Source organism: Molothrus aeneus, chromosome 9 (assembly GCF_037042795.1).
Source record: "Molothrus aeneus isolate 106 chromosome 9, BPBGC_Maene_1.0, whole genome shotgun sequence".
Classification (NCBI taxonomy): Eukaryota; Metazoa; Chordata; class Aves; order Passeriformes; family Icteridae; genus Molothrus; species Molothrus aeneus.
In genome coordinates this window covers 4,529,048-4,549,549 of record NC_089654.1, presented here as the reverse complement: position 1 = coordinate 4,549,549, position 20,502 = coordinate 4,529,048, and the positions used below count along the sequence as shown (strand labels likewise).

The 20,502-nt window shown below is 48.4% G+C and overlaps 1 protein-coding gene across 1 annotated transcript in view; it reads right to left on the bottom strand.

Moving 5' to 3' along the window:
* The window catches only part of PLPP3 (phospholipid phosphatase 3), a 45,012-nt gene extending 25,710 nt beyond the window's left edge, over nt 1-19,302 (bottom strand). Inside the window, exon 1 of the mRNA XM_066555833.1 lies at nt 18,585-19,302. Coding sequence (XP_066411930.1) covers nt 18,585-18,723 — 139 coding nt within the window. The 5' untranslated portion in view covers nt 18,724-19,302. The remainder of the gene's footprint in view (nt 1-18,584) is intronic.
* Nucleotides 19,303-20,502: the final 1,200 nt, after the last annotated feature.

Genomic DNA, 20,502 nt, shown 5'->3' with positions numbered 1-20,502 from the left:
TGGAGCCAACTTACACTGTACATGTATAAATATATATATAAATACATAAATAAAAGTTAATAACCCGGTGAATCGAAGTATTTCCACATTTCTGCCATATCAGGCATGTGCTGTCAATCAAAACAGAAGCCAGCTCCACACCAGCACTGGGTGTATCTGAAGGAATGGGAGGAGCGTGGTCAGCTAAAAAAATAATCTCAAGGGACCAGATCTGCAGCCCAGTATCAGCCAAAAAAAGATCCTACTGCAGACTAGATCCAGCTATTAAATTCAGACTTTTAAAGGTCTTTAAAGCATCAGTGATGTGTCTCCATCCCTATGTTTTTTGACTGAATCTGGATATTTGAGGACCACATATTCACTAGGACAAGGAGACAACTGGGCTAACCGTCAGCTCTGCTATTTTACTACCTGCAAAGTCTTGATTGTTCTTCACCTTGATTCCAGCAGTCCAGCAGACTGATTTGTGCATCTGCCTGTATTTTGGAAACACATCTAGTATCTTTGTTTGCAAAACAGATTCCCATTCAGCTCGATTACAGTTCCACTACTCTCAGCTGACACATGAGGAGAGAAAATTGTCCACACAAACAAACCCTAGACTTTATGGTAAAACAGGTACCTGCTTTAGAGTACTAAAGAACCTATAAACAAGGATCAGTATATATTGCATTTCTCTTATTTGACCTGTTTGGACAATTTCTTGGGCACAATGGGTTGGTTTCCACCAAAAAAAAAAGAATTAAAAATTAGTTAATTTTGTACTTGCTGTAGGTTTGTTCACATAACTTCCATGAACATCTGCCCCATCTAAATTAATTTGTCTGGCATCCTTCCTATGCAGAGAGTGGCATTTCTGTTGTCTATTTTATTATTTTTATTTTTCAGCTAAACTGTAGGAACTTCAAAGCAAACCTCACCATTTTAGGTCCACCAGATGCTACAGATTCCAAAAGACTTCCTAGTGGCAGACACAGGTTCATTTTGACTTAGATAGTATTTTCTGGGTTCTTACATTTTTGGGGTTTGTTTCTTTGTTTTTAGTAAGAACTGGTTAAGGAAAAACATCTTCTTATGCCTGTTAGCGCAAGAGCAAACAAGAAGAAAGCAAGAAATAATTATTTTCTATATGGACAACAGCACAGCACTGATGACCCTAGGCTTCAGGGGTATTTGACAAGTGCCTTTAAAAGGAACCAAAGGTGGTGTCAAAAGTGACAGGAGTCCCTACCAGCTGCCCAACACAAACCCATCCTTGGAAATGTTCAGGGCCAGGTTGGATGGGACTTTGAGCAACGTGGTCTACTGTCCTTGTCCATGAAATAGGCAAACTTCAAGGTCCCTTCCAACCCAAATCATTCCATGATTCCATGATACTCATTCTTTGTGGTTAATACTCCCTTGTGCAACCTAGAGCATATTTATTAACCCAGCCATCCTGGGAGAATATCATTATAGAAAGGTTCTTGGTCACACAAATACTTCAAGCCAAATGCCAAATTATCCTCTTGCACTGCAAATTCCTCTGGATTTGAAACCAAGAGCAGAAATACTTCCTCATGTGGCTGGAGCATAACGTGCCAGCCTCGTGCTCCAAGTGCTCCAGACCAACAGGAATGCTGCCATTGGTTTTTTCTGGGTGAAAAAGTGCTTTTAGTGAGTAGCTGTCACCTATTTTCAAAGATAAGGACCACATACAGAGGAAGAAAAACAAGGGAATTCTACAAAGAGTGTTAAGTTGTTCTTCATGGGAGTTTGGCGTGAGCTGATGGATTAAAAAGCCTTTATATTAAAGTGCACGTTTATTTTCAATAACCTCAGAACTCATTAATAAGAACAAAAGGTCCTATCCAAGCCACAATATGTAGGTCCTTTAAAAATTCTGCATTTGTGGGGTAAAACAAATTTAAACCAGACTGGCCAACCAGCAAATTTGGATTGGGTGAATATAAAAGACATTACCAACAGTAATCCAGAGCCAGCTCCAGATGAACATGATGGAAAGAGCAAATTTGAATTGGGTGAACACAAAAGACATTACCAAGAGGAATCCAGAGCCAGCTCCAGCCAAACTTGATGGAAACAAAGCCATCACTTCCCATTGTCTACAGCAAGGGATAAAATGCAACACCCATGAAAACCCCCAAGTGTCAACAACACCTTTTGAGGCACCTCTGCACATCCATGTGCTTTGGAAGTCTCACAAATATGACAAGCCCAACCTAGGATGTCCGAGCTTGAAGAGAGGGAGAGAAATTTAAAAAAATAAAGATGTGCCTGTGAACTCTGCAATGGTGAAGGCCAACAGCTCGTGTGAAAAACACACTGTGGTGACTGTGATGTTTCCAATTAGAAATGGAGCGAGCAGCGCTTGCTCTGCTGGTCAGCAGGGTTTGGAACGAGCCTCTCACCACCACTCCTCTGGGCTCTGCCTTCGAGGAATGGATCAGGCCACTGCCCAGCCCCAGCAACACTCAGCACCCCCCTTCTTTGGGGGGGAATCTAAGAAATTTCTGCCAAACCAGTGGCTGAGCAAAGGAGCTGCTCCCCTTTGTCCCTGTCATCCCACTGGCTGGGTGAACACTAATATTTCCCTACGTAATCACAACTCTGTTCTGCTCATATAGAATCACAGAATGATAGGAAAGATTGGGTTTGAAGGAAGCTTAGAACACCTAGTTGCAACTCATGCACAGGGATGTCACCCACTAGATAAGATTGCTCAGGGCCCCATCCAACCAATTCATCGCCCTCTACTCAAAAGGAAAATTTTGTGAGATGTAGGTGCTGTTTTAATCCATAAAATAGCAAGCAAAAATTCCTTATCTCAGCTTCTTGCCCCCAGACACCACAGAACAGAAGCCCTGGCTCCTCCTCTTTGCACAGACACCCCAAACCATAACAAGAACAGGTAGAAATGTAAAACTGAAGCCAACGTAATGCAGCCAACAAAAGTGTATTATTTTTAACTCAGCAAAGACACAAAGCATATGAAGCAAAAATAAAGCCAGTTAACTTAGTCAACATTAGGTCTCTTAAATAAAAATTCATCAAACCTCATCACTGAACTTCCTAAACATCTTCCTGAGCACCAAGGCCAGGCAGTGCCACTGTAATTAAGCATGTTTTTGGGAGCAACTGCCCCGGTGCAGGAGGCAGCAGAGCCCCTGGCCACAGCCCTGAGCCTGCCACCAGTAGCTTTTTGACCCAGTTCTGTCAATGTACCTATTGTAAATGCAAAATCCTTCTTCGGATTTGAAGCAGCAGCCACCTGCACAAATAAGGCCGGGTTATAACTCTGTAACCCAATACAAGCACTGGAAGCTTAAAAAGTTTGTATTCCAAAAAGCACTTCTGACCTCTTCCTTAAAAGTTCACTAATCACTTTTAATTCATAATTTATTTCCTCTTAATATACTTGCTTTATGTAATGCTCCCCTTTCTCCCCCCACCCCCCCTTCCTCTCCTCCTTTCTTTTTTCTGGAAGTTCCCCAGGAGAAAATGGTATTACACAACTCCCTTGATTAACTGGAAATGAAGCTTTTCCCCCTCGGTAGTCGCGATTTGGTAGAGTTTCCAGGACATAAAGCACGGCCCAGAGTGCTGAAAGGCAGAGAGACGTGGGTGGAAGTGATCCAAAGGCCCTTAAAGTGATGGGGGTTGATCTTGGTGGTCCCCAGAGCAGAGCTCTGAAAGGCTTTGCCTATTTATCAATGGGTTAAAAAAGTGTAATATTACCATTCTTCTTGTTCCTCTGTATTTTGACTGCACAGAGTGGCATCCTAATGTGTAGCAATACATGATATATCTGAGGCTGTGCTGGTAATGTTAAAAAAATAAATAAAAACCATGCTCCTAATTAAAATAGCTTTGTATTACAGGGAAAGGAGACTTTGCAGGGGAAGGAGGAGGAATGACAACTGCTGCCTTGGCCATGCTGACACCTCCCTGCCCACAGAAGTTTTGATGGAAAGCAGCTGGGAGTGGAGTATTTTGGAGGCAAGACATCATCACCTGCAGTGACAGAGGTGTCCACCCCGTGCTGCACACAAGGACTTACCTACCCTGCCCATCTGCCCCTGTGAATTATTTGTGCCCTTGAAAGCCAAACAGAATTTTTGGGACAGCATGGTTCCATGCTGCACACCATCTCGGACTCCTGGGTGCTTCTATCCCTCTAAGAGACTGAAAATTCTGCAAATCCAGTGTAGCACTGAAAACTTCACCCCCGTGTTCTGCAAGCACAGGGCCAGGCAGGGTGGGCACAGCCACCTTGTCACCCCAGCCCCTTTCCCATGCACCTGCCCACAACAGCTGCATTTTGCAGCCAGGTGACATCCCATAACCCTGTTTCTTTAAGGGACAGGATGAACTGGGCCACATCTGAATGGCACAGGCGAGGGCCAAGGCTCTATTCACACTGACTGGAGGGACACAACATGTACCATGCCTTTTAAAACCAAAAATGGACAACTCCCAGTTTCCATTTCCAGCCTCCTGCAACAATGCTGTGCCCTGCTGTCAAGGAACGTGTGAATAAATTAAGTAAAGAAGGTTAAAGAAGCCCAAGGGAATAGGAGTCCCTTTTTCTTTATTGCAGTTAATTTTGACAAAGGGTCTTCTGTTTCCTCTCCTGCCCCCTTTTTTTTTATTTGGAAGGGCTTCGTGCCAAGCTGCATTATTCCTCTTCACCATGGTACTGCCATGAAACCCGCCTGGTATGTTTGCCTGAAAATCTCAGGTTTTCATGGAAATTGTTTTTATCTCAACAACTGCTCCCTTTGTCACCTCAGACATGAAAAGAGGAGGAGAAGGGCTCAGGCTCAAATCCCATCCCAGCAACAAAACATCCATGAAAAAGCACCACGACCTTGCAAACCCAGCCCCATGAAAACCTGCCCTCCCAACAGGGCAGAAACCCTCCAAAAACCCTTTTTACCACCTCAGTCAGAACACCAGAGCAACTGCAAACCCATGAGAGATGCTGTGCACAGCCTCAGTTCAAAACAATGAGGCTTGGGAACAAAAAGCATCCCATTGGTGGGACTGTTTTGAAGTATTTTTAAAGTGGAAATAGTTTCTTTTCTTGCAGCCCATCGTGGCAACCAGAGCCCTCTGGCTCCTGTCAGCAAGGCAGGAGCTCCTCAGGGGTGTCCTCTATTTCCAGTCTATTTACTGCTCTGCTGAGAAAGGAGCCTATAGATGCTCCAGTTCTCAGATTTGGGACTTTGGAGGGACTGGGTTATTCAACAAACCAACCCTTTCTAAACACTGTCAAAGGAGTGATTTGATGCCTTTCAGTGCTTACCATACAAAACTCTGAAAGACCAGCGGGCTTCAAAAGCCGCAGGAGCGGAGCTGGAGTTTGGCAGGAGTTCATTAGCTGCCTGTGTCCTTCTGTGTGTGGCTTGTAATTACATGCAGACCCGGTGCCAAATCCTCATCTACTGAGGGGTACCAATTAACGTGCTGCTGGATGATTCACAGGTAGCTAATGTTGAGATTTATACACCCGCCGTGCCAAACAGCCCATGCTTTTTTATTATTAATATTATTGTTATTATTACTTTAAGCTGGCCTTTTTCCCCTCTTTCCAAGTTATCATATAAAAACAAGGTTTTGGCAGTAAAATTGGGATTGTCCAGCCTGTTCCCAGGGCCACACACTGGTGGGCCTGATCCTGCTGACACCACATCTGCAGGGAAATGCACATCTCTTGGAGCATGGGCCAAGGGCTTGCAAGTTAAACCACCTACTGTGTTTTCCTTTTGTAAAAAGCAGAGGTTCTCTGCTCCAAGGAGAAAAATTGTAAAATTGAGGCACCCTTTGCACTCTGTACTTGGCTTTCCTGCTGCTTGCACCCTCTTACTCCTACAGGTGGCAAAACAATAACAGCAGAAGCTTCAAGAGCAGCTGGGGGAGCTGAGGAAGCAGGTATCTAAAAATGATAATTTACTTTTTGAAGGGGAAATGTACACAAAACTGCATCTCCTGTAGGAAAACATAACAGTTGTTAGTTTCTCTGACAAAAGATTAAAAAAAAAACCACAACAAAAAAGGGTCTTTCTTCTCTTACTTGAAATCTGCATCCCTTTGCCTCTCTTACTGGAGATCTGCATCCCTTTGCAGCCAGCTGGCTCCCCATGCAGCCCTTGGCAATTAAAACCTTGGGAAGTCAAACACAACAGCATGGAAGTGAGCCTTTTGTTTTCCTGTTTTGTCATTCCTGTCTTGTGTTTGATCCCAAGATTTCTCAGGCTAGAGGGAAACCATGGGCCCAGTGGAGCATCTTGGCACTGGCTGGGCACAGGTCCCCAAGCTCACTGGTTTGCCACTGCTGATGGTTTTCCCATGGGGAGAATGGAGACTGAGACCTCATCTCCTTCTGCTTGACTTTCTCTTTTGCAAAAAACACTGCTCCTCAGCCCCGGGGGATAACGATTCCAGGAGGGCTGCAAGTACAACCCAACGCTCGCACCGCTTTATCCTTCTCCAATAAACCTTTCACTGCATTTGACACAATACAGGTCTTGTCCAGCCATGAAAGCTTTCCTGCTTATCAGGAGAATTTTTAATCAACCAGCAGGGAAAACATGGCCTGACATTTTATTGCTTCCTTGTGCTTTGCTTTTAGATGTTTCGGTTTCTTCTCTTGATAATGTCTTTAGCCAAGGATCAGTGGAAAGCCTCAAGTTTTCCATGCCCAGTAGCTTCTCCTGGATCATTTGGAGTCAGGGCAGGCAGAGGAGCATGGGGACAGTGGAGGGTTTATGGTGGGATGAAGAAGAAGGCACCAAGCTCTCGATTCACTGCAGGTTCTGGAACAGGGTTTTGTCCTGGCCACAATTACAAAACAACAAACAACGTCTGTGGGGAAGGGTCATAAGAAGTTCAGCTTTCCTCTATTAAAACCATCTGGTGCCTATAAAAAACCCCAACTGGTTGGTTGGGATGGTTGGTAGCACCTCCTCCCTGCTCGGCTCTTCCTGGCACCTCACAGGGACGTGGTGGCACCAGAGGTGTCACAGTGAGGGACAGGGCTGCCATGGGAACGGGGGGCCTGGCAGACACCCCCTCTACTTTGCGTCCCTCCTGCTGCAAAGAAGGTGCCCCAGCATCCACCTCATTTCACTTCTTATCTGAGCCAGAACTTCTTTACGAGGTGCCTGTCCCCTCAGGAACGCCAGCTCCTGCCAGAGTGCCCTCAGTGAGCCCCTGAGAGGACTGAGCTTGCTGAGCAAAATAAAACATCCCTGTGAGGCCTGTGTGGGACCCTGCAAAGGGTTTCTCCAGGTCACAGTCACCAACGGGTCCCCCTCCAGCATCAACAGCGAGAGGCACCGCCAAACCTGCAGGGGATGGGAACCTTTATTAAAAAACAACAACAACAACAAAAGAACCTAAACCTCTCCTTTGTTTCCAACAGAAATAAAAGAAAGGGGGGTGAAAAAAAAAAAAAACGAAAAGAAAGGAGAGGAGAGTTTAGAGCCAGTTCCCCAGCCTGTAACACAAAACCAGACTGTGCTGGGAAACCTTACACCACGCGGCATCCAGCTCATGTACTCCTGCTCCGCTCGCCGCCTCCCGGATGCTTCCCCAAGCCCAAACTGCCCTTGAGAGAAGCCAAGCCTCAGCCTCTGCTGAAAAGCCTCTTTGTTTGGATTCCCTTTCCAAATCAGCGTATCCTGAGATTGAACTCCCTTCCACCCCTCTGCAGGGTTTTTGAACGCTGGGATGCCTTTGGCAGCAGGCAGCTCTGCCAGCAGGTTTGCGGTAACAGCGCACGGCCCGCCCAGCCCGGCACCCTCAGCACCAGGAACTCCCTCCACGGTGAAGGAGAGAAAGGCAGGACACGAGAAAGTGCTGCAGAATTACTTCAAAAGATCCTTTAATCATGGATTGTGAAGAGAGGAGCTGAGTTCTCCTTAATTAAACAATAGCTTTAATCAGCCTTCAATAGCTGGCATTACTCAGAGGGTGGTGAGGCCCTGGCACAGGGTGCCCAGGGGAGATGTGGCTGCCCCATCCCTGGAAGTGTTCAAGGCCAGGTTGGAAAGGGCTTGGAACAACCTGGGATAGTGGAAGGTGCCCCTGCCCATGGCAGGGGGTTGGAACAAGATGAGTTTTAAGGTCCCCTCCCACCCAAATCATTCCACTGTGTGACACTGAGGCACACAACTGAGATGACCATTTTGCCTTTCTTAAACTGGCATAATTGAAAGAAAACTATCAAAAAAACCCAGGCACAAGATCCAGGCCATGCACACATCATCAAGAGGGTCTGACTCCAAGTACTTTCCATACAACCCCAAGGCCATCACTCACTGAGGCCTTCACTGAATCCTCATGTCCATCCCTCACTGTACAAAGAAATAAAATACTCACCATACACAGAAATAAAATGCATTTTCTTGCACTGCAAGCTCAGGGCACAACTCTGCTACATCCATACAGACAGGCAATGGGGGTCTCCTGTGTCCCTTGAGACTGGCAAACCCTCAAAATCCTGTGTTCCCACCAAAGGCAGGGATATGGTGCTCCCAGGGCAGGATCTCTGCTCCTGCACTGACCCAGCTGACACCCACAAACAGCACCAAGGTGGCAATTTCACCCCTCAGAGAAAACACAGCAGATCTTGCAGCAAGGGAGTGTTAATGAGAGAATCAGCCCGACACCTCACCCTGACACTAAAGGGAAAACCCTCTCCTCCAAAACCAGCCCAGGAGTTAAAGCATGGGGAAAGAAGATGTTTTTCACTTGCAGGCAGCTTTAATTTACCTCAGTGTTACATCTTTCCCTGTGAAAGCAAAACCCTGAGATTTAAGCAGGTGGATTTTCAGGCCGTGGACCCAATACCCACTTGTGGCAGAAAACTTCAGCAAGAGCAAAAGCAAAGTACCTGTTATTATATCCACAATCCTGGTGTATCCCAAACACTATCCCACTTGTCTGGCAATTTCAAACATGCTGCATGCCTAGATTCTCCAGTGGCTCTGAGAGTTTTACACACTGGAAAACTTCTTTGTGCCCATGGTGATTTATCAAAACAGGCTTTCTCCAAAATGCTATCTGGCTTTTCCACGGGTTTTGCATTTGACAAAGATTCATACCAGCTCAGTCAGAAAAACAAATGCCACAAAACTTCTCCTTTAAGGAAAAAAAAAAAACCAAACCACCCAACCCTCACAGCCCAATGCTTTAGAAATGCTTCCACATGCTAATCAGCCTCCTATTCAGTTCCAGACTGAATAGGACTCCAACAATGACAAAGAAATACGCTGAACCTATCCCACATTTCATCCCCTTCACTCAAAATGTTGCTGTTACCTTGGTTTTCAGCCGCTTTGTGGGAGCTGCAGCAGAATGACAGCTGCATGCTAAAGCTGCAGGGATGGTCAAGAAACCAGGAGGGCTGGATGAAAAAATATCTGGCCCAGATTATGTGGGAAAAAAACGGGATTATCTGAGAGGATAGCAACTGATGCTGCACATTTTTATGAAAGTAAAATTTTATTATTCTTTTAATAAGAAAAAAAAAAGCAAAAAAGTCCCCGAGTTCTCTATGAAAAGCACAGCCTCTTGTGGTCAGGCAGCAAAGGAACTTTCTCTCAGCCTGGCAAGTATGAGTAGGATACAAGCCCCTCCAAGTCCTTCCCTTTGAGAATCATACATTTTTGTAATGTATTATCAACTGGCAGATGCCTTAGTGCAGCTTTTCCTCCACATCCTTTACCTGAAAAAACTCCAGCTCTTATTCTGGAAAAGGACAAGCCAGCTCCCGCTGCAGTGGGGGAATCCAAGGTTGTTTCCCTTTTCTGCAGAGCATGGAAGCACCAGAGCAGAGGCACCTGGGTAAGTTTTCACAGGAATTAGGTGGGAAGCCCCGGGACAGGTACACACACGTCCTAGGGACACACTTCAGCCCAAGCCCTGGCAGTCACAGACTCCTCCACAGTCGCCCAGGATCTGATTTCAAGATGCTTTGGGAGGCCTGGCAGAAGCACTGAAGTACTGAAGTTTGCAGCTCCAACAGGGAGTTCCGGAAGGAATCAGAGGTGCCTGAGCAGCTCTGAAAGCCCCACTGGGCACCTCTGTACTGGAAACACTGCCTTCAAAGTGTGCCCTCGCCGGGCTCCAGCGCCTGCCCACGCACCAGGGTGATGCTGCTCCTTCTGCTCCCTGGCTCCCCAGATTAGAAACTCCCAGAGGCACAAACCTCCCGTGACGTGCCCAGGCAGGACCAAGGGCAGCACAGCCTGGCACAGGGATCCTCGGCCCAGCACTTGAATTCAGGGAGAAGCAGCTCCCTAAAATGCAAGGGCCATCTGATCAGTGATCAAAGAGTTGCTCCAGAAACCTGCTAACACCAAATTGATTCACAGCTATCGACTTCAAAGGAGTTCTGCTGCCTGCCATCAGCTCGCCAGCCACCCAAAATTACTCCCTGAGCATCACTCAGAACACAAATGCACCCAGTGGTTACTGACCAGACCTGCTTATCAGCATTTCACCATGCTGTGTGTGACTCTCCCTTTGGAAAATAGCACTTTAAAGGGTGGTGGGCCTTGCAGGAAAGCCTTGGAAGCCCTCAAAATGCTTGGGATGTGGGACTGGTTGCCATGGCTGCTGTGCTGCCACAAAGACCAGAGCAAAGACCTCGCTGTCAGCTGGCTGGGAATGATAACCAGGGCTGGGCTGGATGCTCCCTCCAGGCTTAAAGGAAAGCCCATTACACCACCTCCCAAAAAAAGTCATAAATAATCAGCTGAGTGTCAAGGAGACAGGAAGCCCAGACCCCAATTGGCACATTGGCTTTCAAATTCAGTGGCTGGGCACTGGGAGGATGTGATGAGGTCTCAGCTTCATATTAATGCTCAATTAACAGAAATGTCATTAATATCAGTGTGTGGTGCCTGCATGGTCAGACAAGAGGGCACTGCTGGCTGGCCAAAAATGGCGGTAATTTTTTATGATTTTACAGGTGAAATCAGCTAATTTCTTCTTCTCTTCAGCACCAGACTGACGCTTTTGGGGGGCAGAAGCTCTCTGAAGGAGTATAATTTCTTTCAGGAGGGATGGCTGCCCAAAACATCTCACCAGTAACTTCCACTTCTTCTCTTTAAAGCCATGGAAGGAAGAACCACGCTGTTCTCAGCTCCAGCAGCCAGGAAAGACGATGAGGCCCCAAGAAGTGCAGTCTGACACCTGCAAGCTCCTGAAGGGGTGAAGGACAGCTCGGTCCCACAGCCACCTTTGGTGTTCAGGGCAAGCTGCGGGTGAACCCAACAATTCCAACTGCTCCAGCTTCAATTTGCTGTGTTTTCCAAGCATCACAGGCTATGCCCACTGGTGTGGATGGCCAGAAAACCTCCCAAGCTCCTCAGCGCTATGACCAACACTCTTTCACATCTTTCTGGGCAAGGGTTGCAAAGCTATGGGAAAACAGTAGAGGATTATGAGCAGTCTCCATGGAGTCAGTGCCACCACCAGTGTCAGACCAGCTGTAGCTCCATCTGGGCTCTGGCTGGCAGCCCCAGCCTGGCCCTGAAGGAGGGCACCATGTGCTCAGAGAACACAAGGACGCATGGATGCAGTCCTGTTCCAGGGCTGGAACAGGAACACACAGCACAAAGAGCACAGGCATTTGCAGAGCATCACAAGCTCTGGAGTTAAATTACATGTTCTGCATATAACTTGACTTGATGCAGAGTCTGTTTCCAACCCTCTGTCTCCAAAACATCCAGCACATGTGAAAAACAAGCCCACTTACGTGACTGACTCCAAAGGATGGAGTTCCATAGGAATTTCTGGTACTTCCAAACCTGCCACGACAAAGCTGATTTTCACACTCATTCATGCATTCTCTTGGTAACAAACTTATGCTTAAGGCTTGCTTTCAAGCTGTTTGCAGAAAAATCGAAACGAAGACACTTCAAATTCCCTGGTTTTCACGGCATTCTGCTTCCTCAGGTCGAACTGGAGGAGCAGCTTCTGCTGATCATGATCCCACTGTTGCAACTGAGCCCTTGCGTGCACCCAAGAGGCAAGAAGGGATTCTCCAATTTCCCAACAGCTGCTCCAACACATCCCTGGCCACAGACACCTGATCCACACGAAGGAACTTCCCACCTGCTCTAAAATTGTGGAGCAGGTAGTGCCCCTCCAAGGTGGATGCCATGGGAGAGAGTGAAACTGAGATGGGGTGGCTTTGAAAGGGATGCAAATGCCCTTCTGGGAAAGGGGGCCACTGATCCATGAGGAGATGTGACACGCAGGGCACCCTGCTCCCAGCTTTTGGCAAAACCCACCCAGCTGAGGTATCTGGGAAGGCAGATGGAAGGCTGGCCACAGGCTGGGCCGCCAGACACGCTGGCAAGGGGGGAAGCACAGAAGAGCGTTCAGAAAACTGACTTCAGACTTTTATAATTACAGGATAAGCGCTGGATTACTTTAATTCACCTCTTTCATTGAGGCTTTATCATTCTCATTTCTGAGCCTTTTTGTTTGTTTGTTTAAAAGATGAAACCTGACCTACCGGAAGAGCCGAACAAGGCCCTAAGATACAACAAAAAGGAAGAAATGTAAAAAAAAAAAAAAAAATTATATATATATATATGTATGATAGCACTCATACAAAACCCCAGCTGGCAGGGGGGAAAGCCACATCCTGGGAGGGGGTTTCCCTGCTTCCTTACCCCCTGGGGACACAGCCCCTTGGGATGCCAGGGAAGCTGCTGTTCCCAGCTCTGGCTGTGTGAATGCTGGGAGAGGAGGGTTTGAAGGCTGCTGCCTTTCCCCACGCTGCCTTCAACAGGCAGGCCCTTGTTCCAGGCACAGGCAGGCCGGGAGACCACAAGGGTCCCTTCTGGATTACTATGGATGAAGTGGGAGCATTGTATGAAGGGAACGGGGAGGATGGAGCCTGCTCCGCCAGAGCAGAGCTGGGCCTTTGCCTCCCCCTCTTTGAAGGCATTTCAGGCAGAGATGGGGCCACACAAACACCCCGCCTATCTCAGATGCTGAAGAGGGGCCCTGGTTTGCCAGAGGTTCCCCAGCTGTGGTATGCAAACCATTTTTGGGTGGTACACAGAGCACACGCATCTGGAGGAGACACCACCAGTCTGTATCCAGACAAACATGGTCAGACCAAAGCAGCCTAGGAAAGGCATGCATATTAAATGGAGATTTAAAGGGTATAAAAATAATCCGTTTGATCTGGGAGCGATGTTTATATTATTTTCCATGCTCACTACAAACAGACAATTAAAAAAATGTCATCTGCTGTAATTGTGATTCCCATCTCCTGCCTGTCTCAGCAGCAGGTACACAGGATTCAAAGCACTCCTGGCCATGAAGCAGTTGCACGTAATTCTGCTTTTCCTGGAGACACATCTTCAGGCTGGCCAAGTTCCACCAACTCAGGAAAGCCAACAGATTTATACCCCTGAGGACTCGGTCTGCCATAGGTACAGCATTTCCTTGTTCTGCAATTAACACCTCAAGTATAATTGTCACTAATAATCTCTTTTTGATAGTTCGGTTCTCTCTTTTTTGTTTGTTTGTTTGTTTTCACAAAGCAAATGCAGAAAAAGTGGATTTCAAACACCTCCAAAATATTTCTCTCGCCTTTACTTCCAGTCATCTTTGGCTCCTTTGGTCTTTCAAGGGAGGCACAACAGATGGGTATCACACTTTAGGTGCTGACTGCTGGTTCAATAAGAAGCTTTTCCAGGCTCAAAGAAAAAAAAATCTCCTTTACTCCCAAGTTCTGGCAGAGTCCAACTGCACAACAACCTCATGCCAAGGTGCCAGTTCTGCCAACCTGCCTGTGCCAGAGCACCTCCAGAGCAGCCATCCCTGGCCAGGAGCTGGCTGCCACCAGGAGATCCTACAGGTTGTGGAGAGACACATAAACATTAACGACCAAACCCCACCTAGGGATGCTCAAAACACGATGACGACTCTCCACCCACACAGCTTCTCCCGTGTGGTGTGGGCTCAACACAGAGGAGACACAGCCTGGAGAAGGCATCACCGAGGGGTTGGGACTGTCCAGCTGGTTTGGCACAGCCAGGTCTTGCTGTGCCTTGCTGGACACAAGAAATGGTTGGCTCAGTGTCTTCTTCAGGTGCACAGAAAGATGTCACCCATGTGACAAGTGAGTGGTGCACAGCGGGGCAGTCCTAAAAATAAAAACAACAGCCCCAACCCAAACAAAGTAAAGTTGCTTAGCTCAACACATCCAGCCTTACACCATCCAAATAACTCTAACCTCACCCCTCATCTCCAATTCCTCCCACTCCTTACACTTCAATGACAATCCCAGGCCTGTTTGCACCAATTTTTGTGATGAAGCGACAGGGCCCCTGGCAGAGCTCAAATCCTTTTTGCTTCTGAGAGCTGGAGAACTACACAATTTTCTACACAGAAGAGGGAAGTCAAGAGTAATCTAAACTGTTAGCCCAAATTATAAGATTATATACCCACTTACATAAACATGTCAAGGTCCAGCTAACATAAATATTTACTTTCAAAGTTCATTTTAGCATCAAGCTCGCTACAGGAGATGCCAAATTTGTGAGAAAGCTGCAGAGATATTAAGGTTGTAAGAGGTCTGTCCATCTGTTGCTTCAAAAAACCTTCCCGAGGCAGTAAAACTTGTGCTGCACAGATTAACTGGGATTGACAGAAGAGAGAAAATTAAATTAGAGGCAGAAAAGAAGAAGGGCAGTAAATTATGTGCAGTTTACATCCCACCAGCCTGAAACATATGCTCCCATAAAGCCAATTTCCACAAGCCTCAGAAGCAGGTATGCCAGATGAAATCCTTCTATTTTATGGCACAAGCAGGACTTTTTGGAAGCTGTTTTACCTGCACAAGCTGCACAAATACAAGCTACTGAAGACCCTCATCTGCCCTATCACCCTTGCTGACACAGCCTTCCCCTCTTCCGAGATTAAACGCTTGACTTAGCACCCGTCAGCAGAGCACAGGTGGCTGCTCTGAGCTTGCTGAACACCAGGAGCCCCTGCCAAGGGAAAACAGCAGGTCTGAGAGGAGTAAATTTAACCCTAGATGCTACATCTGTGGGGCCAGGCTCCAGAACATCCCACCTCAAGGGCCAGGCCAGGAGGCTTTTCCCTGCCTGGCCACATCTCCTGCATCAGGAGGAGGTTTGGGGGCTGTTGCAGGATAGCAAAACCCCATGGCACCAGGGAAAGTTGCCCCCTGAGATCTGCCCCAGCCAGGGTCACCTCAATTCCCCCACATAATAAATCCAAGCTGCAAGTAGGAGGTACAGGAAACTCCTGGCAGAGGGATGGGCTGAGGATGATCAGATGAAGGTGGAGTGAGGTCCACCCATCATGCCTCTTGTTTTGCTGCTCGGAGAGTTCCCCACTGCTCTACAAAGTAAAGACACCAACCAGCTCAGCAGGGGGAACTTCAGACCTGCCCAGACCCTCTCAATCACATTTTCAGACGTTTTGCAGTGATCAGGAGACAGGGACAGGGCAGCGGGGACTCTTCCACACCACCAAGCTCGCCTGTGGCCCTAACAATTTCAGGAAGCATCTTCCAATCCTCTAAACAGAGCCCTCCCAAGGGGAGGAAGCAGATGGAGAAAGTTATTTTCCCCCCTTGCATGACCTGCTTTAATAAATGCACACTCAGTTCTTTTCTGCCTTTTTTACTGAGTTAAGCATGGGCATGGAATTTCTGGGAAGTTCGCAGTGTCGGCGATCAAACCTCTTGTTCATGCAAGAGCCCAGGGATTTATGAGTGCCAAGTGCACTCATTAGAGGAGTGGGCTGGTCATTCAGGAACATCCAGCTCCCTGCCAACTCAACTCAAGTTGGAAATGCAGGAAAAATGGAGGGTTTGGTGCAGTGATCTTCATCCAACCCACTCCACCAGCCACTGGCTCGTGAGCTGCTTCCCCCAGAAAAAAAAGATACAAATCTTCCTTTTATGCATTTGCTATCAAGATAACCATTGTACTGCTTAAGGATGAAAGACAAAACTGGATCTTTCTAACTACTCTTGCCAAATTAAAGCTGAAGGAAGCTCCTGATAGCTCAGCTTTACTAATTCAGACTTTCTTAGATGTTTATGGTAATTGTCTTCTGGGTAATTTGTTTAAATTTGTGTGTAAACAAAGGGTTTGTACACATCTACAGCCTCACACAGAGCGTGTCACTTCTGAAAAACATTCCAGCCATAGTTCCCTCTTTTCATTTTCCCCTCAGAGAAAACCAATCCAAGGGCCAATTATGGCATTACCTGCAGTAGGAGCCAGTGCAGCGTCAGAGGCCCCTGCAAATCAAATGGCCAGTTTTAATATTTCCTAAAGTGGTCCTCAAATGAGAAAAAGCCTTCTGTTTCCCTGCTTCTCTGAATGTCTTTGGGCAGCTGCTCAAGAGGTGTAACTCAGTTTGACTGCACTGGAGGCCACTGGCCATGTGCCCACACGCACCAGCATTAGATCTCTTCTGGTCCCTCCACCTCAGAAGAAGTCATTTCACCCAATTCTGCTCCTCATTATCTTATATAGGGCTTTTTTTTTTATTCCCCACTGTATATGTAAATATCCATCAACTTGTACCTGTCCACCTTTCTCTTACAGGAAGGATTCAGCTAGGGCACCTTTTTTCCACTTTCCAAGTGGTTTTTGGGGGATTTTTTTAGCAAGAAAATGGGAATCAAGTACTTGGAAACTATAAGCTGATAGTCTTCCCTAGCAAAAGGCAGAGGGAAGAGCAAGCCAAGCCTCCCATGAGTGGGGCAGCTCTGACAGCAGCTCATGCCCAGTCATCCACTGGCAGGTCCAATATCCTGGTCCTGGTCCGGGTATATTTGCAAAGCTCATCCCCCAAACACACAACAACATGGGTTATCCATCCCCAAACACACATCATGGGCTCTCCATCCCATAATCATCTCCCTCACCATGTCCCACCCATGCCCTTCACCTGCCAGTGATCAGTGAGATCTAAACTTTCTGCTGCATTCATGCTCTTGCATTTGAATGCTCCTCACTCTAAAAAAACCCAACAACAAAACAACAACGAAGAACCCCAACAAAAACCCCTAAACAAGCCAACTCTGGTGTTTACTTCCCGATTTCCACCTGTAGCAACCTGAAACAAAGCAACAATCACAGTTTTGCTGTATCACATTATTCCCTGCTAACAATACTTTCCAGTGATGCTTGATAAGTCCTGTTTACCCAAACTAGCACAAGTAGAATAACACATGTCAACCAACTGCTTTTTCATTTAGGACCCTTAGCCCAGAGAAGGGGAAGCAAAACCCTTTCTCCATTCAAATAGCACCTACTCATGCCAGGAACACCTCAAGTTAAGAAAACTTGGGTAAATAAAAGTTTAAAAGTTCTGACTCCTAGGAGCTGTTTTACTAGGAATTCAACTTTCTGCTTAAGTAAGTGAGGTAAGTCCAGATAGTTATGTTCCTACTAATATTAATTTCATATATGGGATACCAAGTATTTTTATTTTTTCCAGATCCGAGAAGATGAAGCTTTCTGCACTGGCCCCTATTCTTGTGGGAATATAAAGAGAAAACCATGCCTCCCCTCCTAATGTATTAGTGCCCCCTAATATACACCAGATGATCAATAAACTGCATAAAAATTAAATCAAACTGACAGTCTTTAAAAAATGGGCACTAAGCAGAAACAATTGTTTTAAAGACTGTGGTGTCTGGAGTATTAAACTCACGTGCTGTTGTGTTATTAATCTCTTTGTTGGAAGCCGGTTGATTTCCCCTGCCCGTGTCTGTCAATTAAACATTCAGCATCGCAGCCACAATGGAAGGGTTGATGTTTTGGAATGCAAAAAGTTTTTTTTGAGACGCGCTGTTGACAGTTCCCTTCCAATGCCACAGCATCTCCAAAAAGCCATCGCATCTCCAAAAAAACCCAGCAGGCAGGCAAACCCAAACCTCTGCCAGGGGCTGCGAGAGCGCTCCGGAATGAGTTTAGCGAGACGGGAGAAAGAGAGGAGCGCCGGTGAAGCCGCCAGCAGAGCGACACGGCAGCCGGAGCGGCAGGAGTTGCTGTTTTCCATTATTAACCAAAACACGAGCCGGGCTGAGCGTAGAGCGCTGCCTCCACCTGGAGCTGGCCCCGGAGCCGCCGAGGCAGCAGCGCCGGGAGCGGGGCCCGCGCCGGGGGCAGCCCCGGGGCGCATCCCCGAGCCCACAGTGCCCCCTGCGCACCGCCCGGGCCGCTCCGGGGCCGCGGGGGCAGCCAGGCACCAAGAGCAGCGAATCACCCACAATCGGTGCGCCGGGGTGCGGGGCTGCCGTGCCCGGCTCTCCCCGCGGGGACCCCCGGCCGCCCCCCGCGCTCCCCGGCCCGGCGCGGCCGCTCCCCGGCTCCCCCGCTCGCCGCCCGGCCCGGCTCTCCCGGCGGCCCCGCTCCGCGCTTTTGTTTGGGAAGCGGCGCGGCCGGGGCACGGCCGAACTCTGCCCGCCCGCCGCCGAACTTTCCCAAAAGTTTCTCCCGGGGAGCGGAGGGGGGTGCGGGAGCGGGGAGAGGGGGCGCGGAGCCCGCGGTGCTCACCCATGACGAGGCAGAGGCAGTCGAGGCAGATGAGCAGGGCTTTCTTGCTGCTGCTCTTGGCCGGGTTGTTGTTGAGCGCCGGGCTGCCCCCATTCTTGCTCTCCGGCGGGATCGCCTTGTCGTACTTGTAGCTCTGCATTATCGGGGGCGAGCGCCCGGGACGAGCCGTGCCGAGCCGAGCCGGGCCGTGCCGTGCCGGGCCGCAGGGAGCCGCTCGGAGCCGAGCCGAGCCGAGCCGCGCCGCCGCCGGGCTCGCACGCCGTGCGCCGGGGAGGTGCTGCCCGCGCCGCCGGAGCCGCTCCCGGCCTCTCCGGTGGGGCACGGGAGGCGAGAGAGGCAGGCGGGTCTTCCCAAGGAGAGAGGAGGGGAAAACAACAAAAAAAATCAAAGTAGCAAAACAAAAACCAAAATAAGCCCAAAAAAAAACCAAACCCCAATCACCGGGAAAGCAGCGAAGGGGCAGCGAGTGAGAAGTTTGCGGGTTGTCCCAAAGGCGGTGGAAAAGTCCTGGAGGAAAAGCCGGGGGGAAGGATTAAAAAAAAAAAAAAGTGTATATATATATTTTATATATATATGTGTGTGTGTTTCTGTGCATGTGTGAAGGTCTCAGTCCGGGAGAAGGTGCGGAGCGATGCTGCCCCGGGGGCAGGTGGGCTCCGCGTTGGGCTCCGCTGCGCTGCGCTGCGCTGGGGGCTCCCGCCGCGCCCGCCCCGGCCTCTCTGGGAGCCACCGGCTCGGTTCTGCACTTTTATTTCGAGAGGCGCTTTCCAGCCCTCAGGACAGAAAAAAAAAAAAAAAAAAAAAAAAAAGAAAAAAAAAAAGAAGAAGAGGGGGAAGAAAAAAAAATCTCGGATGGGATATCCAAGTAAGCACAGCCCCTTTCCTGCATCTGACTGACATTTTACATAGATAATTAGGTCCACATTTTTTTCCTGAGGGAAGTTAGGGAAAAAAAAAAAAAGAAAAAAGTTAGCAGCTAAGTTTTCTCTCGCAGACCAGAAGAAGGGTGCCTCTAGCGTTCGTTCCTACAGGAGTGCAGGGGGGAAAGGAGAACAACCAGCCGATGCAAGGCTGGAGGACTCCCGAAAGCTGGGAACGGTGCAAGGGGGCAGAAAACTAACAACAAATAACTTTATAAACATTTTTCTGATGTTTTTCTTCTCCCTGCCCTCCAGCTCTGTTCCGTGTGCTGAGGCAGGGAAGGGGACATGATGTGTGTGGTACCCACAGACCCTGGCGGACCCCAGCGGGGTGACCCTGGGCTGAATTTTGACCGTGCCACCCTGCCAGGTGCCACCGCCGAACCGTGGCAGCTTTGCCCTCCCGCAGCAGCACCACCTTCATCAAACAAGCGTAGCGAGAGACTTGGGTGAGGGATTGTTGTGTTGGTTAATCGCTCCTTCGGTCTAATTAAAAATCATCAAGGAAGTAAAGGAAAGGTTTCCCAGGAGCCCGAGCTGGCAGGAGGGCAATGCTGTGCTCTGAGCAGGGGTGCAGGAGGTGGGGGGAGAGCTGCTACCCCAGGGAGCTGCTCAGGACGGTGTTTAACCACTTCTCCTCTTCGTTTTGGGTCGTGCATTTGACCTCAGCCTCTTGCCTGTGTGCTGGCACATATCCTGCTGCATCCCTGGTGTTTCCCGGGCAGGGAGAGCCCCCAGCAAGGCCACCCTTCCCTGCTGCTCCTCCTGGAGCTGCAGACTGCAGCCCAAGCCTGGGCAAGGGCAGGTTTTCCAGGAATCTGTTTAGACACATACACGGGCATACTGAGGCCAGCCTGGCAGGGAGGAAGAAAGTGAAGCGGCTGTTTTCAAATTTTACTTTTATATGTGTGGTGTAAAAAGAAAGGGGAAAACAGACCTTGGACGTTCCCCCAATTCTTTCATTAAGCCTCCGTGATGCCTCAGTGATGTGAAATCAG